The sequence below is a fragment of the Rhipicephalus microplus genome, chromosome 6 (genome assembly GCF_043290135.1).
Source record: "Rhipicephalus microplus isolate Deutch F79 chromosome 6, USDA_Rmic, whole genome shotgun sequence".
Taxonomy (NCBI): Eukaryota; Metazoa; Arthropoda; class Arachnida; order Ixodida; family Ixodidae; genus Rhipicephalus; species Rhipicephalus microplus.
Window position 1 is genome coordinate 6,298,339 of NC_134705.1, and position 22,003 is coordinate 6,320,341.

At 48.2% G+C, this 22,003-nt stretch overlaps 2 protein-coding genes across 11 annotated transcripts in view; one reads left to right on the forward strand and one right to left on the reverse strand.

Moving 5' to 3' along the window:
- LOC119167762 (glutaminyl-peptide cyclotransferase) overlaps positions 1–22,003 on the forward strand; it is an 823,023-nt gene that overhangs the window by 733,009 nt on the left and 68,011 nt on the right. The gene's annotated exons all lie outside the window — the stretch shown is intronic.
- LOC119167760 (uncharacterized) overlaps positions 1–22,003 on the reverse strand; it is a 310,115-nt gene that overhangs the window by 226,851 nt on the left and 61,261 nt on the right. For all 3 annotated transcript variants that reach the window (XM_075865242.1, XM_075865241.1, XM_075865243.1), the window contains 2 exons: positions 20,552–20,725; positions 19,546–19,721 (listed from right to left, as the gene is read on the reverse strand). In XM_075865242.1, coding sequence (XP_075721357.1) covers positions 19,546–19,721; positions 20,552–20,725 — 350 coding nt within the window. The remainder of the gene's footprint in view (positions 1–19,545; positions 19,722–20,551; positions 20,726–22,003) is intronic.

Genomic DNA, 22,003 nt, shown 5'->3' on the forward strand with positions numbered 1-22,003 from the left:
CACGATTCTGGAGTCTGGCTTCCGAACGCATCATGACAGGGAAGTGCGCGAATCATTTGTCATCTTTAAGTTCAATACAATCGCGGGCGGTTTAAATGAGAGTACGGGGAAACTTAGCATCTTGCATCAGTGACCGCTGTAGATGTTATTGCTTGTACCAGCTGTAATCTTTGTGCACGTGTCGTGACTTGTTAATTTATTGCTTGTAAGTAGGATGTAATACGAGGCCCTCCATATAAATTTCATGTCTGATTGTTGCACTTGCTTTTATGATGCTTGCGCTCACGTGATTATTGCAAGCGAAACGTATGCGCTTATATGCTGTTGCACCACTGTTACATCTGTTATTCTGACGAAGGCTGGTCCCACGGCCTAAACGTAAAGAAACCTTTCTGTTTTTCCGACGTGTCTTCTTTTTATTCACACACACACACACACACACACACACACGCACGCACACACGCGCATTGACAAGAAAGAGACTCGGACACAGCACCCATTCATTGGGCCAGCCATTCTTTATCTGCCTTCGTCTTTCTTTTCTAGATGCTAGTCTAGCGGGCGCCCACGCCCAAGTGTCCTTCTGTCCACATTACACTAGGCCATGTTGCCCAGATGCAGCCCTGCCAAAACTGGCACAGTGGTTGTTTCTTCGAAGATGGAAAAATTCAGAGGGCCTGAGCTGTGAACCACCGTAAAAAAAATTGATGCCTCTGATGGCTGGCATTGGCTGCCTCGCAGAGGCCAGTCACGACCACTATGTGGCATCTTGCTTTGAAATTCAGGCGGTGACGACTCTGGTGGACGCCACGGACTATTTCGTTCCGGTCGTCGCATGGTTACTAGGAGAGCAGGCAAATTCTTGTGTAACCAAGTATGCCTGTGAATTCAGACAGGCTGCAATGTGTGGTTTTCATGGTATGACACAAGAATATCGCTGTCACAGCCGCGGGACAGGACAGTGCGATGACATTGGTCAGTGTCATCGCACTGTCCTGTCTTGTGCTCGTGGGGAAATAAGATGCTCTTTAGAGGTTCCGTACTGTGGCCTCCAGACGGGTTAACGCCACCATGGCTGTGCGCGGGGCTGCAGATGTCAGGGTTGTACAAAGGCATCGCCTCACTGTATCATGCGAACTGGTCGCCATCCGGCCGATCAGCGTCAGAGTCCCTGTTGAGGCACACAGCCTCGGGGTGATCCACACGGCACTCAGCTGCTGGAAGTTTTAAGGAACTGCCCATCATCGCCATTATATACGCACATCGAGAGGCCGGAAGGGCTAATGCTGGCTTCATCTGTTTGTGGTGCATCAGCCAAGGCGCAGCGGGCAGATCCCGCCCAAGAAGTCACATCTTCTACAGCTGTGTCATCGGCAGCCCTGGATTTATTGATTGAAGCACCTGCATACTTGGCCAATGACTGCTGTAACGACGGTGGATGTGGCTCCAATGTGGCCCCTTTTGTTTGCATTTTCCGCACGAACTGGCTCGTAGTGATGTAGAATGCCCTGCACAACAGCAACCAGTACAACCACACGTGAACGTGATGGAGAGCCCGAGAGCAGCGTCCCCGAGTCATGTTGGTGGCAAATTCCTTGAGCGTCTGGTGGTATGGTGCTGGCATCGCGTGACTGTAGTGGTGTACAGCATCTGGAATTGCTTCTTGCGGCAGAAAAGTCGACGACGTTCTCTGTCGAGAGGTCATAAGGCCCAGCTGGAGCTTCGAGATGGTGCCCTTCATGAGCTGGCTTATAAAGACAGGGCAGAGTGACAGAGGCCCGAGCTACGCTGGCCATGTGGCGAGTCTTGCAGCCCCAAGCCATGGCACACGGTGGGTAGGCAGTGAGGTGGTCGGCAGCACTCGAGAGGGGGCGAAGAGACTTGTGAGCTTCGCACACCAGTGAGACCAGGACCGCTGCCTGACGCCTTTGTATGCATGCCATGCCTGTTCGGCATCGTGTGGTCAGGGGCCTCCCACCATTTCTGTTGGTCTGTCCAGCTACGGCAGTTTCCAAGCTAGTTAATGATATTGACCCAGAGGAATACGTCAGCCTGGAAACTTCGCAACTTCAGTAGCTCCCGTGCGGCCACTGATTATAAAGTGGTATGGCATGATTCGGAAGCTTCCTCGCCCAAACGGGCCAGCACCTTAGCTAGAAAGAATGTCCTCATGACGTCCGTGAGGTGTGTGACGCAGAGGCCCCGGCACTCACAAAGGCGGTACAGGACCAGCTGAAGGAAATGGTCAAGCTGCCCAGTTGTTGCGACAGGCACGTGGTGGCGTGAATGATCTGTGCTGCATCATCGGGTGTGCCGGCCGGTGGGCCTTTTGCAACGGCTGCAAAATGTGTGGATATCGCAGCACTTAGAGCACCGGTGCTGTCCTGAATTATGAAAGCAGAGTGTGCGGTAGTCCCGATACTCACGGTGGCAAGATTATGGCTGAAAATACGTGGACGGTGTAGACGTCCACGTGTCTAAACGGGTACGGATTCAGTAGTCAGGAGCCACCAAGGAGGCCTAGAAGCCGTCCCCGAACGGTGGTGGCAGTGGCGGTAGGTGAGCAGGTGCCGAGGAGGACTAGGCGCCACCCTCAAGCTATGCCTACCATGGCTGCATGTTGGAGTATGCTATTGACGAGGAATTAAAGACGTAGGACTTCGTTTTCATCGACTCAAGAATGAGACTCAGACACAGCACCTGTTTGCTGGACCGGCTGTTCTGTGTCTGCCCTCGTTTTTCTTGTGTTCATGCTAGCCGAGCATGCCCCCCCCCCCCCCCCCGCCTGAGTGTCATACTGTCCACATTACAATATATTTCATTTCATTTCATTTATTTATACTGTTAGCCCAAGTGGGCCGTTACAGGGTGGAAGTACAAACAATTATTTGCAAAAAAGAAGTACCGTACAGGTCTCGAGATAATTTCTCGGTATTATTGTGACCAGCAACTCGAAGTTATACATAACATACATAAATGGAACACACATGCGATGCAATACATACGCGCAGAACAGCACATGACGCATTTGAGGCGGCACTTTTGCACCGCGCTGAAGATTTGAAAGACAACTACTGCAGAATCATGCAACCAACAAGAAGTACACACACACGCCAAAAAAAAAAAAAAAACATATGTCACTGTTATTCGGAAAATAAACGTTTTAGATTCTGTTCAAATGATGTAAGCGAGGAACAACCAATTATAGACTCTGGCAGCATATTCCAATCTTCAATAGCACGTGGAAAGTAACTGAACTTAAAGCAATCATTACGTGGGACTAGGGGTGGTATATATATATATATATATATATATATATATATGTAACGCTATGATGAATGGGTGACGTGGCCTGGCTCATACGCCATGTTTATTTTGTACTGCACTTCTTTCTCCTCTACTTCTCCTAACCATCCCTGCCTTCTTACGTCACAGGATTCCCCCTCCCCCCGAAAGATGGCACCGGTTACAGGCTACAACAAATTGTAGAGAGTAAACAAAATAATGGCCAAATTCACAGTTTCACGTCCCGACAGAGTTTCACAATCTCACTAAATCTTCAAGGCCGAGGGAGCTGTCCGGCGATTTTTATGACGACTCTGGTGGACGAGCTTGACTGTTGCGTTCCGGACAGAGTGGGCTACACGTGAACACTGACAATACTGCTTGAACTGTTCTGGGGACTGAGCAAGGTTGGAATGCATTGTTGCATCGGCAGCTCGGGTGTCGTCGGGGTTGTGTTTTTAGTCGTGAATAGTGCAATCCTGGTGCTTCTTGCTTTCGATCTTTTTGACAGACTGTGACGAAGTGCCTGAGTGCTTGCGGTGTGTAAGCAGTGCTTTTGCGTCTTTCTCGGCGTTTTTTGTGGTGGTGCAGTCGGTGTAATAGCAGGTGCAGGGAGTGTTTCCGGTGACTTTTCTTTGTGCGAAAGTGCCTGACGTCTTGAATTGGTCTTTGGTTTAGAGATCTTATTTTCTGATGTTCTTTTATTGGTGAGTGCGCTTCCGTTGAATTTTGCGTTCGTCGATGCCCTCGTTGCAGTTTCTCTCGTTGTAGCATGGGTTTATGAACTTGGCTTTGCTTGCTTTGCTGAGGCTGCTCAAGAGATGGCTGTAGTGGCGCCTCTTCCGGAATGGGGCATTCATTTCCTTCGGTGTTTGACGTCTCCTGTCGACAGCTGATGCTTGGTGGATTGGTGTCTTGCTTGTCGGGCATAGTTGGTAATGCGTCATCATTGCTAGCAGGCTCTTCAGAGGCTTCAGTGACGTGGTTCATTACGCACGCTTCCGAAAGACAACTGTGTACGAGGTTTGATGTATCATGTACTTCTGAATTTGTTCTATTCATGAATTCGTGAGCTCTGCATGTGGGCACCACAGCTGACATGGCATTACTAGGTTTGAACTGCAGATTTTGGCAAGTCTGCGGTGCCGTAGAAATGACAGGAAGCTCTTCAGGGGTTTCTTTTTCGCAGTTCACTGCGAGTGGTTCTTGCGCCTGGTAGTGTGCGACGTTCGATGCGTCTGAGCGTTCTGTTTTGTTTGGACTGTCGAGGGTGTGTGCACCGGACGGTGATGCATGAAACCGTACGGAAGAAGAATGGCTTGACAGGGTATTTTCTCTATGTGCCAGGTCATCTACCATAAATACGGCGTCCTTATAAGGCAAGTGGTGAGCATTAGGAGTGCTTGAAGAACAGCGTGATGGAAAAGCGGATGGTGGACCACGTATGCGAGACGAAAAATGAAGTGCATGAGGTGGGTAAGCAACGTCTCGTGTCGTGTGCTGGAGCGATGACTTTGAAAATACCGGCTTTCGTGAAGGGAAACCTGGTGGAAAGCTACGTTCCTTGAGAAATAAGCGTTGACTGTGACTGCCGCGTGTGGTTGTATGCAGATGACTGGTAATGAGGAAGTCCTTGTCGTAGTCGTTAAAACGGGCAATCATCTCTTCTCTGATCTTTTGCCATGATTCGTCGTTTTCGAATATGTGTATCAGGTAAAACCTAAATGCCTCACCGGAGATGTAGTCAGTGAAGTTGGTGATCATTTCCCGTTCCGACCATGATGCAGCGGCGGCATGGAGCTCGAACAGGTTGAACCAGTCCTGTACGGGTCCGTCGTCCGCTGATCCGGTGTACTTAGGGATGTCAAGGTCGTCTGATGCTGCTGTCATGATGCTTGGTGGTCTTCGTGGCCCGCGTTCTTCTGTGGTCCGCGTTCGGTCACTGCGTCTCGCTGAGGTCTTCGATGATGATGGCCGGGCGATGAAGTGGTTGCGAGGTCTTCATCCTGTCGACTTGTGTAACGCTATGATGAATGGGTGACGTGGCCTGGCTCATACGCCATGTTTATTTTGTACTGCACTTCTTTCTCCTCTACTTCTCCTAACCATCCCTGCCTTCTTACGTCACATATATATATATATATATATATATATATATATATATATATATATGCAAGTGCGTGTGTCTGTGTGTGTATTGAAAAGTCAAACAGACGTGCTTGGAAAGCAGCTCTAATTACGTTTTGCTCGAGGTCTCATGAAGCTCAGACCTCGAGTGAAATGATAATAAAACTTGTTCTTGAAGAAACTGCGCAGAAGGATACAAAGGAAAAAAAACACTCAAGAAAACAATAAGAAGAAGAAACAAACATGCACACATGAAAGATGAAAACACAAGCACTTTACTGCAACTGCTTTATTTTATTTATTAACCCTTTTTATGTATGAGAATATGCACATGCGCAATGACAGTATTGACGATTGGAATATTTTTTTGTTGCCTTCCATCATGTTGTGATAGTTGCAAAATATATTTTTATGTTTACGTTTGCTTTGTTTCTTTTTTGTCCTCACCCTGCTTGGACCTGTCTGCTGTACTGAATAAAGAAAGAAACAAGTGCAGTAGTGAGCTTCAACAATATGCACTTGAACTGCCACCATAAGGCGCATAAAGGCGGAAACATAGCAAAATGACACAACTGGACCGCCACTGAAAATGGTAATAGGTAATACACATACAGTAGAGCCTTGTTACAACAGATCCGCTTACAACATTCAGTTACTACATACAAACTTGCGGCGTTATGTCGACCTTTCTTTTTCTTCCATTGATTGAACTTCGTTTACTACAGATTCTGGCACAATGGACATTCGTATATAATTGACTAAAATGTGAAGCCAGCAAGGTAGTGAGAACTCTTTTACAGCGGACTGTTCTACTGCAGACATCACTAATTCAACATCTTCTGACTTCAAACATTGCTTGGCATACTTTCAGGACAGGAATGAGGCCACGGATATCGACGTACAGATTTAAGCACGATGGTCGCATATCTCCAGTCTGTTATTGAACAGTTATGCCTAGCTACGGCGACGAAAAGTCGGCCGCTGACATGTGAAATATAGACCTCTCCCTGTTTGTAAACAGTGTGACGTCACTGCAGGGACCCCGCCCACCATAATATTGTCACGGGGTCGTGACGTGGCCGAAGACAGGAGACTTCGTGTTGGGATTTAACTGTTTATTTGGGCGAACCTGTGCCCAGCAAACGGAAAGTCCGATTACAGCAGCAGTCTTGCACAGATAGCAGTCTCGAACTGATAGCGGCGAACGGAGCGTCGGCCTTCGTTCAATAACTGACAAGCGGCGAAGCGCGTCGGCATTTATACTCTTGCTGTCGAATGTTCTAGCGTTATCGCTGGCGGTGGTGTAGGTTCCAGAACAATCTGTACCGTTTGCACAGTGGGCGTGATCTTATCGAAATGATCTACTACATTTCGGAACCTTCTCGAAAACTGCAGGCGCGGTTTGCGCTGAGAATCGTGTGGTATTTTGAGACGATAACAAGAACTTCAGAAATGAAACGTCGCATTGCCCCCCCTCTGAAAAAAGGCTTGAGTTAAGTCGGCATTGAATGCCGTTCCTCTGCCGGTGATAAGGACCTTCGGGGCGCCGTGACGTAGGACGATATTTTCGACGAAGAACTTAGCTACCTCAGATGCACTGCCTTTTGGCAGGGCTTTTGTCTCGGCGTAGCGGGTGAGGTAGTCGGTAGCTACCACGATCCACTTGTTTCCGAAAGCCGACGTCGGGAACGGCCCCAGTAGGTCCATACCAATCTGCTGGAAAGGTCGGCAAGGTGGATCAATTGGCTGCAGAAGTCCCGCTGGCCTTGTCGGTGGTGTCTTGCGTCGCTGACAGTCCCGGCATGTCCTCACATAACGAGTGACGTCGGTGGTAAGACGTGGCCAGTAGTACCTTTCTTGTATCCTCGCGAGCGTGCGAGAAACACCAAGGTGCCCTGCCGTCGGATCGTCGTGCAGGGTCTGCAGGAGTTCTGGTCACAGAGCTGAAGGCACCACAAGGAGGTACTTAGCTCGAAGTGGTGAAAAGTTTTTCTTTTGTAGAAGACCGTTTCGTAGAAAGAACGACACAAGTGCGCGCTTGAATACCTTCGGGACTTCGGCGGTCCTGCCTTCGAGGTATTCTATTAGGACCTTAAGTTCCGGGTCGGCCCACTGTCGTTCAGCGAAGTCGTCGGTAGTTATCGTTCCCAAGAAGTACTCGTCATCCGGGTCGTCGGGTAGTGGTTGGTCGACAGGCGCACGAGAGAGACAGTCGGTGTCGGAGTGTTTTTTGCCGGACTTGTAAATGACAGTAATGTCATACTCTTGAAGTCTCAGGCTCCATCGTGCGAGGCGACCTGAAGGGTCCTTCAAGGTGGCTAGCCAACACAAGGCGTGGTGGTCGCTCACAACTTTGAAGGGCCTGCCGTAGAGGTAGGGGCGAAAGTTCGACGTAGCCAAGATGATGGCAAGGCACTCCTTTTCTGTTGTGGAATAATTTGCTTCTGCTTTGGATAGCGATCGGCTGGCGTAACTAATAACCCTTTCAAGTCCGTCAGCCCTCTGCACAAGAACGGCGCCAAGACCTACACTGCTTGCGTCAGTATGTATTTCTGTCTCGGCGACTTCGTCGAAATGGGCAAGTAACAGAGGCGTCTGGAGGCGATGTTTAAGCTCCTGGAAAGCGTGTTCCTGTGGCGTTTCCCACTTGAACTCTACGTCGGCCTTGGTAAGGTTAGTGAGAGGATCGGCGATGCGGGCGAAGTTTTTCACGAACCGCCTATAATAGGCGCACAGGCCCAGAAATCGGCGCACGGCCTTCTTGTCAGTGGGCGGCGGAAAGTCGGCGATGGCGGCTGTTTTCCGTGGACCAGGACGAACGCCAGACTTGCTGATAACGTGTCCCAGAAACAAGAGCTCCTCATACCCAAATCTGCACTTTTCTGGCTTCAGTGTGAGTCCGGACGTCTTGATGGCTTGAAGTACAGCTTCAAGGCGCCGAAGATGCTCGTCGAAACTCGAGGAAAACACAACGACGTCGTCCAAGTACACAAGGCAAGTCTACCACTTCAATCCTGCCCGTACTGTATCCATAACGCGTTGAAAAGTTGCAGGCGCTGAGCAAAGGCCGAAGGGCATCACCTTAAACTCGAAGAGGCCGTCCGGTGTTATAAACGCCATCTTCTCTCGGTTTCTTTCGTCGATTTCGATTTGCCAATAGCCAGTCTTGAGGTCCATTGACGAAAAGTACTTGGCGTTATGGAGCCGATCAAGTGCGTCGTCTATTCGTGGGAGAGGATACACGTCCTTTCTTGTGATTTTGTTCAGGCGGCGATAATCGATGCAGAAACGTAGGGTCCCATCCTTTTTCTTCACTAACACCACGGGGGATGCCCAAGGACTCTTGGACGGCTGGATAATGTCATCCCGCAGCATTTCATCAACTTGTCTCTTCATGGCCTCACGTTCTCGCGTCGAAACCCTGTACAGACTCTGACGAAGTGGTCTGGCATTTTCTTCGGTTATGATGCGATGTTTCGTGATTGGGGTCTGCCGAATTTTCGATGACGACGAAAAGCAATCTTCGTATTGCAGGAGCAGGATCTTGAGCTGTTCTTGCTTATCGTTCGGAAGTCTGGGATTGACGTCGAAAGCTATGAGAGGGGCTTGGTTCCTCTGAGCAGGTTCCGCAGAATCGGCGAGGGCGAAAGCACTGGTGGCTTTGACAATTTCTTCGATGTATGCGACCGTTGTTCCTTTGTTCACATGTTTGTACTCATTGCTGAAATTTGTGAGCATAACCATTGCTTTGCCTCCCCGCAGCTCTGCAATTCCTCTTGCGACGCAAATATTTCGGGTGACGAACGGATGCTGACTGCCTTCAACGACGCCTTCCAAGTCAGGTGATTTAGGAGCGCCGACTGAAATAATGACGCTTGAGCGAGATGGAATGGTGACTTATTCTTCCAGCACATTCAAGGCATGGTGTCCTGACGGCGTGCGCGGTGGTAGTGGATAACGTGGGTAACATTCTTCTGTGGATAACGTTATCGACTTTGTTTTCAGGTTGATGACAGCACCATGGAGGCATAAGAAGTCCATGCCAAGGATGACATCTCTCGAGCAACGCTGTAGGACTATGAAGTCTGTAGGATAAATACGGCCGTTAATGGTGACTCTCGCTGTGCAGATTCCTGCAGGCGTTACGAGATGACCTCCGGCTGTGCGGATTTCAGGGCCTTTCCAAGCTGTCCTAACTTTCTTTAACTTCGCGGCGAACGACCTGCTGATGACAGAATAGTCGGCTCCAGTATCGACGAGAGCGGTCACACTGTGGCCGTCGATAAGAACGTCGATGTCGCTAGTTCGCCGTGTCGCATTACAGTTAGGGCGTGGCGTCGGGTCACGGCTGCGTCGGCTTGTTCCGCTGCTTCCATGTTGCATCGTCAGGCCACCTCCGGTAAGTGAGCTTTCGCCGCCAGGGCTTTGCCTGGTTGGCATTGTGTTCAGAAAGCTCCGTCGCTGTGTCGTCGTCGGAGGAGGATCTTCGGTAGTTCATCGCACGGCAACCGCACCTCCACCGGTTGCTGCCCTTAGTTTCCCAGATACGGGCTAGGAGACCGGCCCCGCGTTGGGCCGAAGTACTGCCGGGGGTGCGGTGACATGCGGCGGCTGGGCGACGGCGAACGGGAAGGACTTCGGGGTGTCCATTGAGTTCTTGTCAGGTAGTCGCGATGTCACGTGGCCGTTCTCCTGGCTGCGGACGCAGTGCATCGACGGCGAAGCCACGCAGTCCCATCTGTCGGTACTGGCAACGGCGGTAAGTGTGCCCGGCCTCGCCGCAGTGGTAGCACAGTGGGCGGTGGTCAAGGGTGCGCCAAACGTCGGTTTCCCTCGGCGCACTGCGCTGGCCCGCTGGCGAACGGTAGGTCGTCGGTGGCGGCGGTGGTGTCTGGCGACGGAAGTGCGACGGGGCGGCGTTTCGGCGTGGACGGAGAGGAGCGTTGTGGCGCACTGCAGTGGCGTAGCTCATAGTTTCTGGCTCGGGCAGCGGTGTTTGGGGAATTCGAAGCGATTGCTGAACTTCTTCTCGCACAATGTCGGCAATCGAATCCACTTGAGGTTGCGCTGAAGATAACAGTTTGCGCAGCTCTTTCCGCACGATCGCTCGGATCATTTCACGCAGGTTGTCGGAGTCACTGGCTTGAGCAGCAGCGCATTCTGGAGTCAGGCGACGATTATACTGTCCGGTGCGCATGTCCAGGGTTTTTTCGATGGTTGTCGCCTCGGATACAAATTCTTGGACGGTGTTCGGTGGATTCCTCATTAGTCCCGCGAAGAGCTCCTGTTTTACCCCTCGCATGAGGAAACGAACCTTCTTCTCCTCAGACATGTCTGGGTCAGCGTGACGAAATAGGCGGGTCATCTCCTCTGTAAAAATTCCAACCTTTTCATTTGGTAGCTGAACCCGGGTCTCTAGTAGAGCAGCGGCCCTCTCTTTGCGAGCGACGCTCGCGAACTTTTGCAGAAATGCGTCGCAGAAGACATCCCACGTTCAGAGCGTGGACTCCCGATTCTCTAGCCAGGTCCTTGCGGTGTCTTCCAGGTAGAAGTACACACGACGGAGCCTTTCTTCGTTGTCCCAGTGGTTGAGGGCGGCCACACGGTCGTATGTTTCTATCCAGGTTTCCGGGTCTTCAAACGATGACCCATGAAACGTGGTGGTTACCTGGGTTGATGAATGACGATCACGGGCTGGGACGCTCCGGTTGTCATAGTCGCTGCAGTAGAGGTCATGGCCTTGGCTTGTAGAAGCCCGTACTCCGGTGGGAGACCTTGCTGTCGGCGGCTTGTTCGCTGCTCTTGGTTGGTGTCGGTGTCTTCTCCGCGACGTGGGCTGGGTTCACGGCTTGAGGGGGGCGTCCGGTACATGAACGAAGCAGCACCTCCACCAGATGTCACGGGGTCGTGACGTGGCCGAAGACAGGAGACTTCGTGTTGGGATTTAACTGTTTATTTGGGCGAACCTGTGCCCAGTAAATGGAAAGTCCGATTACAGCAGCAGTCTTGCACAGATAGCAGTCTCGGACTGATAGCGGCGAACGGAGCGTCGGCCTTCGTTCAACAACTGACAAGCGGCGAAGCGCGTCGGCATTTATACTCTTGCTGTCGAATGTTCTAGCGTTATCGCTGGCAGTGGCGTAGGTTCCAGAACAATCTGTACCGTTCGCACAGTGGGCGTGATCTTATCGAAATGATCTACTACAGTCCGGAACCTTCTCGAAAACTGCAGGCGCGCTGAGAATCGTGTGGTGTTTTGGGACGATAACAAGAACTTCAGAAATGGAACGTGGCGATATCTCTTGGTGCAGGTACTGGTTGGCAAGAACAAGAAAAGTTCCCCCGGCGGCATCTTTCTGAATACCAGAGCTGCGTGTGCATTTTTTCGACAGAAATTTCTACATTGTCCTAAATTCACAGCTTTTGAAAGCAGGGGGTTGCGGAAGGGTCACTGCTCATAGTGTGGAAATTTGCTCGTCGTAGATGAATGGATTGAGAAATTTTATTTAGAGTACTGACAGACGCGACTAGCACGCAGTGGGCTTTTCCCACGTAGGTGGCAGTCATAAAGAAAATATGATTTTTTTGAAAGCGAACGTTTTGAATGTACACGGTGACTGGAACTTTGAGAAATATTTGCATGGCATGGATGTAAACTTATCCAATTTCCATTGTTGCATGTACAATGCAGCTTTAAATGAAGTACAGCATTGGTGGCAGCATGATTTTGAGCTGATCTGTGCAACTTCACGGATAAGATTCTCACTCATTGTGCAAATGTCTTATTGAAGATGAATGCGAAAAAAAAAAGAAACACTTTTTTCTGTGCGTTAGGCTGAAGTTAACATATCCTCGTGAAAATTTAAGTGAAATTCTTCTGCTGCGTTTCCCAATAACCCAGTGAAAATTCATGTGATGTAAAGCCCGACAACTTAATAATATATAATGTTATCTGGCACAGTTACCTTCCTGCATTTGACACCTCAAATGTGTTTTCGTACCTATTGTTACGAAAGACGGCGACGCCAACACGGCCCCGAAGGCGCCACTGTTCCAATCTCCGCCGACACAGTCACCAGCCGTTTGGTAACGTAGGTTTCTCAGCTCGTGACTGCTTCTGCGCAGAGCTGATAGATGAGCGGCTGAAACGACGGTGAGTTAACAAGGTTTATGTACAGCAAAAAAATAGAGCCGTTACAAATTCGGCACTGGGGCCGACAGTTTAGAGACTCGAAGAGCCGAGCTCTCTACTCTGACACCTAGATCTACTGCTCGCGACGTGCCGCAGGTCTTTTTTTTTTTATATGCACAGGGTGGATTCTTTGAATAACCAAATGTCCAACCAGAAGCGCCGCTGGCCGTGAGGTCAGAATCCTCCAATGGGGTCGCCACTGGGCCGCGTCATTCTCATCAAATTCAGAGCCGCTGCGCGTGGTTGCAGCCAAAGACGAGTGACGTCGTTACGCATTGCGTAAGACTCGCCAGACTGGAAGGCGCCTATTGCTGCAACGGGCTCTTGGGCTGAGGTGGCTCGCTGTGCATGCGCGACAGATCGGCGCCGCCGCGTGACGACGCCGTTTAGTTGTTTGCGTCAGGCGGACTCGCGTGCTAGCCTTGACACAGATTGCCTTTTTCAGAGGCATGGATGTTCGGTGTGGACTCGCAGGCATAACACTATTTTGCTCCTTTGGGCCTGATACACAAACTTCTAATGCGCATTGTCACTTCATAAGGATCAAGCCGTAAAAGTACAAAGTAGATAAGAAATTGAAATCTCCGTCGTTTCCATTAACACGTATTAGGTATCCAATAATATGAGTTATTGCCATGGTGAAGCGTATATGCAGATTTGGCAAAGCTGCAACATGCTTATAGCTCATGCGTAATCGTATATATCACCCAGAGATCATGCAATTTTATTTTTCTGCACACCGCACATATGCTGGGATGTACTCACTTGCAGATGATCGCTTCAAATGCATTTTTACTTTGGCTAAAATGTCAGATCGTAAAGTTCCATCGACAACCGGTTACTGCAACCGGCCCATAACGAATAATAATGTTTTCACAAACAAGATGCATCGCGTTATTCACACTGCACACACCATGCAAAATACTCCCAGTTTCACCGTCCATAAAGGTGAACCATTATTGTCGATGCTTTTCAACGCACGCTACATGCCACAGTCAACACTGCCCATTTTGGAAGACGGTGCCGCTTTTCCTCGCACAGGCCGCCAAGTGTGCTCACTTCTCTGAAATAAACAGCTAGCCAGCATGGCAAATATTTCATCGCGCCACTGTGAGATGAAGATTAGTCTTTCAAAAAGAAAATAAAACTTGCCCCCAAGCACCGAGCGACTGCACCCCACAATGCCACCGGCGAAGCGTTTCGCCAACCGCCACCACTGCCACCGTTGTTCCGACCGGTGGGTGCGTGGCTATATCCGATAGTGCCATGGTCTTGCCTGCCAAATTCGGGGTGGAGTTAGGCCTAGCCACGACTTCAAGCAGAAAGCGTGGCTGCAATGTGCATGGCCGCAGTGCCCAAAATTTCAAAGTATGACATGCTTGAATCGGGGTATAAAGATATGTCTCGTGGTGGTCTTCGTCGCAAGGTTAGAAGTGCTGATAAACAGAACCTTTTTGCCAATGAGTCAATGCTATGACAACCAGTTCAAGACGCATGCGTGCAATGTTTATAACAAGTACAATGTGTGATCGTAATCTGAAGACTGAACTTTCGCTTTAGCTGCCTTAACAAATGGTTAACACATAACGAGCGCGAAAATGTCACGAAGTAGTGAGATTTTAGACAGCCATGACCTCACGACGCATGAAAAGCAGACGACGCTATCCCAGAGGCTTATACGGAACGAGCATCCGACTAGCGAGGCGTACTAAAGCTATACGGCAGAAGCAGTCGATTGGAATCCTCCTATTAAACTTCAAACATCTGCTTTTTGAACACAGACTGCTCTTTACAAAATACTTTTACAAAGAGCATAAAATGATGGTGGCCAGTTATGCCACGAAGCTATATATTTTTAAAAGACGCTGTTTTTTTGACTCCCATGATGATGTTTACCAGCTCAACAGGCAAAAAAAAAACATTCAACAGCATCTTTACATAGTTTTCAGTTAGCAATATTTTAGAATATAACAGAAAAAGGCTACAGACTCTGAAGAATGATTTCCAAAGAAATCAACTTTATAATTCTCATTGAGAATGAATTCGATATGGCTCATTATTTTCTTCAGTTATGACAGACCCATTCAGTGTTTCCATAAAAGTCTTTTGTAACAGTACCAGTACTTGGATTTTACATACCCCTTTTACAACAGACCAAAATCCTCTTCACTATATATGGGGTCTATCGTAATCACTGATCTCTACTAGGAGGAGCTAGCGCATCAAGCGAGCGCAGTTGAACCCACCAAAAGACGCCGTTGACGTTCCGGAAGCCACTGACATGAACAGTCACTTCATGCCTCGACGACGTTCAGCTGTTCTTTTTTTTTTTTATGCGGAAAATCGTGCCGTCACTGCCGAGGGGATGTCAGATTAGGTGTTCAGTGATGGAAGCGACATTTTGCTTTTTAGAGCAGATTCTGGAGCAGAAAAAATGGTGCTTTGGAGTAGAAAAAAATGCTATAGCTTAGGGTTGCTATTGGTGTTTTTGGAGCAGATGCATGTTCCTAACGACTCCTGAAGTCTAAAACATCAATTAGCATCTAATAAATATTTATATTTATTATTAAACATGCCGTATGCTAGTATCCAGCTAGTATACAAGTAGTATAGTTGGCGTAAATCATGGGCGAGGGGGGTCAAGAGTGTCTGGACTCTTCCGGTGTTCAGGCTGGGAAGGACATCATTTGCAAGTGTCCCACTTCAGATTTAGCCCATGATATAACAGAGTTAATAGTTGAGTGTAGCTCAACGAGGCTTTTTTTATCTTTTACTGTGTGGAAGATATGGCGTGAAGCAGCTTAGAAGTACTCGAATGGGTCGACGTAGTAAAATGAAACTTTATTTACAGGTAAGAGGCCAGTTTTTTCTGCTAATACTTAAAGGACCCCGTTTTTTCTCTGGTGCTTGTTCTTAATTCATTCTCTTCCTCAGGTGGTCCGCCAACCCTCACGACAGAATTAACATTCCCGGCCGTACGATGAAGTCAATCACGGAGTTCCAGCCTGTACTGCTTTTGTATGGGCCTTGTCACGATAAGACCACCTTGCCGTTTTACCTTGCAAAAGCGAACATGCCCATCTAGACTTTTAAAAACCTGAACAATTCTCGCAAGTTTTCAAAGTAGCCTAGGCAAAGTCTCGGAACGCACGATAACATCGCCTTCTTTTAAGTTCATGGCTCGTTGATAACGAGCAAAATGTGCACATCAGAGTTGCAGCAGATATTTTTTCTGCCATCGTTCCCGAAAATTATCAGCTAGAAGTTTTCTGTAGGCATGACTGGGAATGGTATCTGATCGTCTTGGGCTGGCGTCACTTTCAACTGTATCATACGGCATCACCGTTACTCGACGTCCAAGCAGTAAGTTGGCAGGAGTCAACGTGCACGGTTCTGTTGTGTCTGTCTCGACAAAGGTTAACGGTCCAGAGTTCATTACTGCTTTGACCTCTGTCAGCACTGTCGTTAGTTCTTCGTAGTTAAGCCAGGCTTTGCCAAGAATCTTTTGTAACGACGTTTTTACTGATCTGATCAGCCGCACCCACTATCCTCCCCACCATGGTGCATTGGGCATGATAAACTTTCAGAGAATGCCCTTGGCGGTGAGATGGTTGGCGATGTCCTTTTCTTTGAACATGTTGATCAGGCATTTTAAATCCTGTGATGTCCTTTTAAAGCTCCTCGCGTTATCCGAATAGACGACGGAGAGCAATCCCCTTTGGCTGACAAACAGTCGCAAACACAAGATGAATGTTTGAGCTGTCATGCTAGAGACGAGCACAAGGTGAATAGCTCGCAAAACAGCACATGTGAAAAGGGCCATGTGACACTTTGCGTCGCCTTCTTGCATGCGTGCTAAGAGTGGGTCGGGGAAATCTAAACTAACAACCTCGAAAGGGTTTGTTGGCTCTATCTGGTCATTCGGCAAAGGCGCTGTTGGGGCGCTTCCTGGTCTGGCGGTGTATTGTTTGCACACGTTGCAGTTACGTATAACTTTTTTTCACCAAAATACGTGCGCGACAAATCCAGTAGCACTCTCGCAGCTGAGTAAGCATGTCTCGTACACCGCCATGTAGGAATTGCTGATGTGCTCAGATGAATGGAGTAATGATGCTTTGCTGGGAGAAGTACTGGATGTTTGACTCCAGGTTGTGAATTCAGGAGTGACAGAAGTACTGGATGTTTGACTCCAGGTTGTGAATTCAGGAGTGACAAACGGCCACCGACTCTGAGAATTCCGCCAGCGTGAATAAATGGGCGAAGGTTGGCAATGGGGGATGCGGGTTTGAGTGTACGCCCATGTGTTAGGCAGCTCAATTCCGAATTCAATTCTTGGTTTTGGACGCACTTAACCCAGTAGTGCTCAGCCCGAAGAACTTCAGTCACTGTCAGGTGGCTAGTTTCTTCTGTTTTACGTCAGTAGTAGTCTGTAAATCGAAACATCCAAGCTGCGATTCGCAACAGGTGCTGAAGCTTGCTGAAATGCTCATTGTGTATAATTGGACTAAGTGTCACTACTTGAACTGCTGCTACCTCGCTTTAGATAGCTTCACCAATGCCAGGTGAAATTATATGTTGAAGAGGCCACTTGTCCGTTGAGCCATATAGCCAGTCAGGACTATGCCACCACAATGAGCTGGATTTAACTTTGTCTAATGCCACCCCTCTTGTGAGTAGATCAGATGGATTTTCCGATCCTGGGCAATATTTCCACTGGGATGGTTCTGTTTGGCACTTGATGTCAGTGATGCAATTAGCGACGAATTGCTTCCACTTAGTGCAGTCTCCTCGTATTCACGACAATACAATCGTGGAGTCTGTCCACATAGTGTATTCAATATCAATGTCGTTGAGTGCACTGCTCATGTATGTCAGCAGCCTTGCGCCAACCAATGCGCCAAAAAGCTCCAGGCGTAATAGCGTTGCTTTCTCAATGGGAACCACCCGTGCCTTGGAGATCAGCAAGATAGGTCGTTCGGCCATAGCAGTGACGACGTAGATAACGGCTCCGTACACTGCTGGGCTGGCAACGAAGAAGACATGGAGTTGCATTCCACTTGGCAACTTGCTCCTTCCGCCGAGATAGCGAAGAATCGACAATTCCTGCAGTTGTGGAAGCTGCCGGACTAAGCTTTGCCATTCGTGTCGCAGGTCATCAGGTAGTTGTTCAACCCAGCTCATTCCGCGTGTCCACAGTTTTTGGAATAGTATTCGTATGGCAATAGTGTATGGTCGAACGATTCCGAGTGGGTCAAATATTCTTGACGTTGCCTGCAGGACGAACCGTTTAGCTTCAAGTCTTTCTTTCATAAAATCCAACAGTCTGTCGACAGAGAAGCTGAACTCATCTTTTGTGGGATTCAAGGCAACACCAAGGACATTAAAAAATTGCTCATGAAGGACTACCATTTCTTTACTGGCAGATCTTTTCTTCCGTTCAAGGGCAACCATCAGATTCTGTGAGTTTGTGGTCCACTTGCATAGGACCATTCCCGTTGATTTCATGAATTATTGCGCCTCGTGACTAAATTCTTCAGCTTCGTCTTCTGTGCCAGCGCCGGTGACCAGGTCATCTACGTAAAATGACTCTGCCGTTCTGTTTGCTGTTTTTGCTTAGGCACCTTGCGTTCTCCTCACATGGTGAAGGATGGTCGCCATGAGCAGGAATGGGCTGCCTGTAGCTCCAAAGGGTACCCGCATCTTCCTCCATTCTTGAAGCTGACTACCCATTAAGTTGCCATCAGCGAATCACAGGAAGTGAAAGGCGTCTCTGTTTTGTTCACGTATAGATATCTTTAGAAATGCCTTCTCTATGTCAGCAATTACCGCTATGAGATGTGTCCTGAAATGCATAAGTATCTTCCCAAGGTTTTGGTAGAGGTTGTCTCTTTTTTCAAGGCACTCATTAAGAGACTTGCATCCCTTATCATGAGAAAATGCGTCGAAAACTACTTGAACTTTAGTAGGCAACGCCTGCTCTCTGATGACTTCCGTTCGTGGCCTGTAGTACAACTTGTTTGGCTCGGTAGGAATGTCATCGACAATTTCGGCGAGTCCTGCTCGTAGGTACTTGCGTATGATGTCGCCGAATGTCTCTAACAATCCCTTCTGCCTTGCTAGGCGCGTGAGTAGCCTACAAAGCCTTGTCACAGCATCTTGCTTGTTGTCCGAAAGCTCAAATCCGTCTTTCCAAGGTAATGCCACTTCATATCTTCTATCACCATATGTGATGATGCTTTCAAAATGTTGCATCACCTTGCTGGCTTCATTACGTCTGTCAACCGTGTCAGATATACCAGTGCACTCCAGTTCCCAGAACGTCTGTAAGAACTCGTCCGACTCCACTACATGAGTTTTCAAGGCCCAAATCATCATTCTCGATGTGGCACACTGTGATGTCAAAAGAGTCGTGCGTCCTTGAAAAGTCCAGCCAAGCATGGAGTTTATGGAAATCAGTGAAACATTGCCCTCCCACTGTAGGACTTCACCAGTCAAGACGCTGCTGCTTCGAGTACGGTGCTTTCGGCCTTCGTTAAACGATTTCCGTACTAAAGTTCGTATCACCTGCCGCGATTAGGCAGGTGATACGTATCACCTGCCGTTCGGAACATTCGAAATTAAGCCCAATAGACATAGTGGAATTTCGCTGAGGAATTTCAGGAATTCGTATGCCGTGGTTTCGCATCACTCAGATTCTACAGTACGTTTAGATGAATGCCTCCTAAACTAATTCATAGTAAAATGGGGTAGGTTCGAAAAGCCTAGAGCAGATTGAGCTGCTTTTTTGTCAAGGTGGCCAGATCACGCACAAAAATTTTGATTTCCGGAAAATTTTCATGACAATTGTACAAACTTAAGAAACGGTCCAAATCCGGAGTCTCCTGGGCAACCCGGGAGACTTGGCAGGTATGAAACGTTGACTGAGTCATGAGATGTCTCACCCCATCTGCTTCTGCCCCTTGTGGAGGTCCCATTCGCGCGTGAAGTTGCCTTCAGCATCGGTGTGGCGCTGCATTCGCTCCTGGTCAATAGCAGCACGGTCGCTTTTCCACTGCTCGTACTCTCGCCGCTGTCGCCCAGTCATGGCCAGCTTGGGAGGCAGGACAGGGCCAGACTCCTGGTTGTGGCAGAGAACAACTGCAATGGTCGCTCTGCTTCATTTCATTCTAGTAAGCCTAATTTTATTACTTTTTCCTGTCAGAGTATATAACTGGCCCACTCTTTAACCTCAAGGTAAGCTGAACAGCAGCAATAAACTTGCTCAGAAATCACTTCCCTTGCCTTTCTATGCTGGCTATTCGGCGCCACTACGAACAATGCGTTTCCATGCATACACTGCAGCACAATCATTTACCCACCACTAATATCTTGGCATTGCTAAATGTATTAGCAAGTTATGTCTAAGCATAGTCCTTGCTTGGCTCCATCCGGCAGCTCCTTGTTCTCTTACTCATCTGCATTGCTGGCTAACTAGACAAAGAGTGCATTCTATTAGCAAAACAGGTTCTACTGCTTGGTGATAGTAGCATACCACTATTTCTTTGGCTCTGATACTGTAGCATTAAGAAGGTACAAATCTTTCAAATGTATTTCACTGCTCTTGGTACACTAATGAAACCAAGTGGCTGAGAATAAAACCACATTGATTGATATGTGGGGTTTAACGTCCCAAAACCACCATATGATTATGAGAGACGCCGTAGTGGAGGGCTCCGGAAATTTAGACCACCTGGGGTTCTTTAACGTGCACCCAAATCTGAGCACACGGGCCTACAACATTTCCGCCTCCATCGGAAATGCAGCCGCCGCAGCCGGGATTCGAACCCGCGCCCTGCGGGTCAGCAGCCGAGTACCTTAGCCACTAGACCACGAGAATAAAACCACAAGCAACATGACACAACCACTGAGCTACTTTGGTGCTAAACTTACTAAAGTTGCTATAATTACCCTTTGTAGTGCCTTATCCTGTCGCATGGCATGCCGCACATTGTCAAAGTCCTGGCCTCCATAATTGTCTCGGTGGCGACGGCTGCCGCCGCGGTCCCCACCACCATCTGCATCACCCTCACGCATTCGGTCAGCCAGAAAGCGATAGTTGGGGTCCGGTGGAGGGCCGTCCTCCTGCAGGTCAACTCTTAAGATGCATTTTGGCAACGATGAACAATTTACATTAGAAAATAGGCATTACGATGGGAATGAAAAAATTCATATCAATTTCGAAGAAAAGTCCACCTCCAAATTTCACCACACTAGAAATACCAAAGCCGGGTTCATTAAAGCTGTGTGTGGTAAGGCCAGAAGAATAGCTGACCAGGCCAAATGAAAAAAAGGCAATTTTGATAATTTTGGACGCTCCATATACGGCTCAATACTGAAGAGGGCAAAGACAGTCAATGACCACAAGTATTGTCATTGGGACGAACGGCAATTATGATAAATTGGTTAGCAAGCTGGCTCATACATGTGTAAAGCAGCCAGTACTGGGTAGTATTGAATACACTACAGGCACCTTATATGATGATTGGGAGTCTTGTATCTGTATAGCAATACGAACCACAAGACATGTATCATTACTAAGCAAGAGTTTTAAGGGCTTGTGTCTTCGTTTGAAATGCAACCTTTTGGAAATTGTTGTCAGCCCCCTCCCAACAATGCAACACTGCTGAATTAATCAATCCGTCATTCGGCACTACTCGACAAGCTCTGTGGTGGTCGATGTACGCGTGCATTTTCTCATTGCATTAGGTGCCATCTCTAAAAGAGCAGGTGAACTTTATTTGCTAAGACACAATGCTGGGCTAGTTGGTTGGAGTTCATCATTTATGAGGGTATAGCGCACCACGACAAGGACACAAAAAGAGAGAGGCACACACACACACAGTGCTGACTTGCAACTATTGTTTTATTTGCGATCACACATGATATTTATACAGTAACAGTGGATCAATAAAACCTGGAACATATCATGTCAAGATACAGCACGCCTCATGCACGCGTCATCATCGATCGCGACAATCAGAACTCCCCAACTTCAAAGTGAAGATTCCAGATACTTCTTTTCTTTAGTTGACAAAACTATTGAAGCCACACTCACACACTTATCTTTCATTTTGTCAATTTCAAAGGCTTCAATTATTTCTCGTTTAGTTGTGTCATGGGCCCTAAAGAGAATACGGGTGTTTCGAACCACAGGGACACAACCACACCTCTGACAGTGAAGGGCCAAATGACCATATATAGCACTTTCTACGTTGTATTTGTGTTCCCCAAGCCTTTCATTCACACACCTTCCAGATTGGCCAATTTGCACGCAAGCACAAGTCAAAGGAGTGCCATAGACGACAATAATTCACAAATTTTTCCCGGTGCTTGATCTTACAGTCCCTTTTCCCGCAGCAG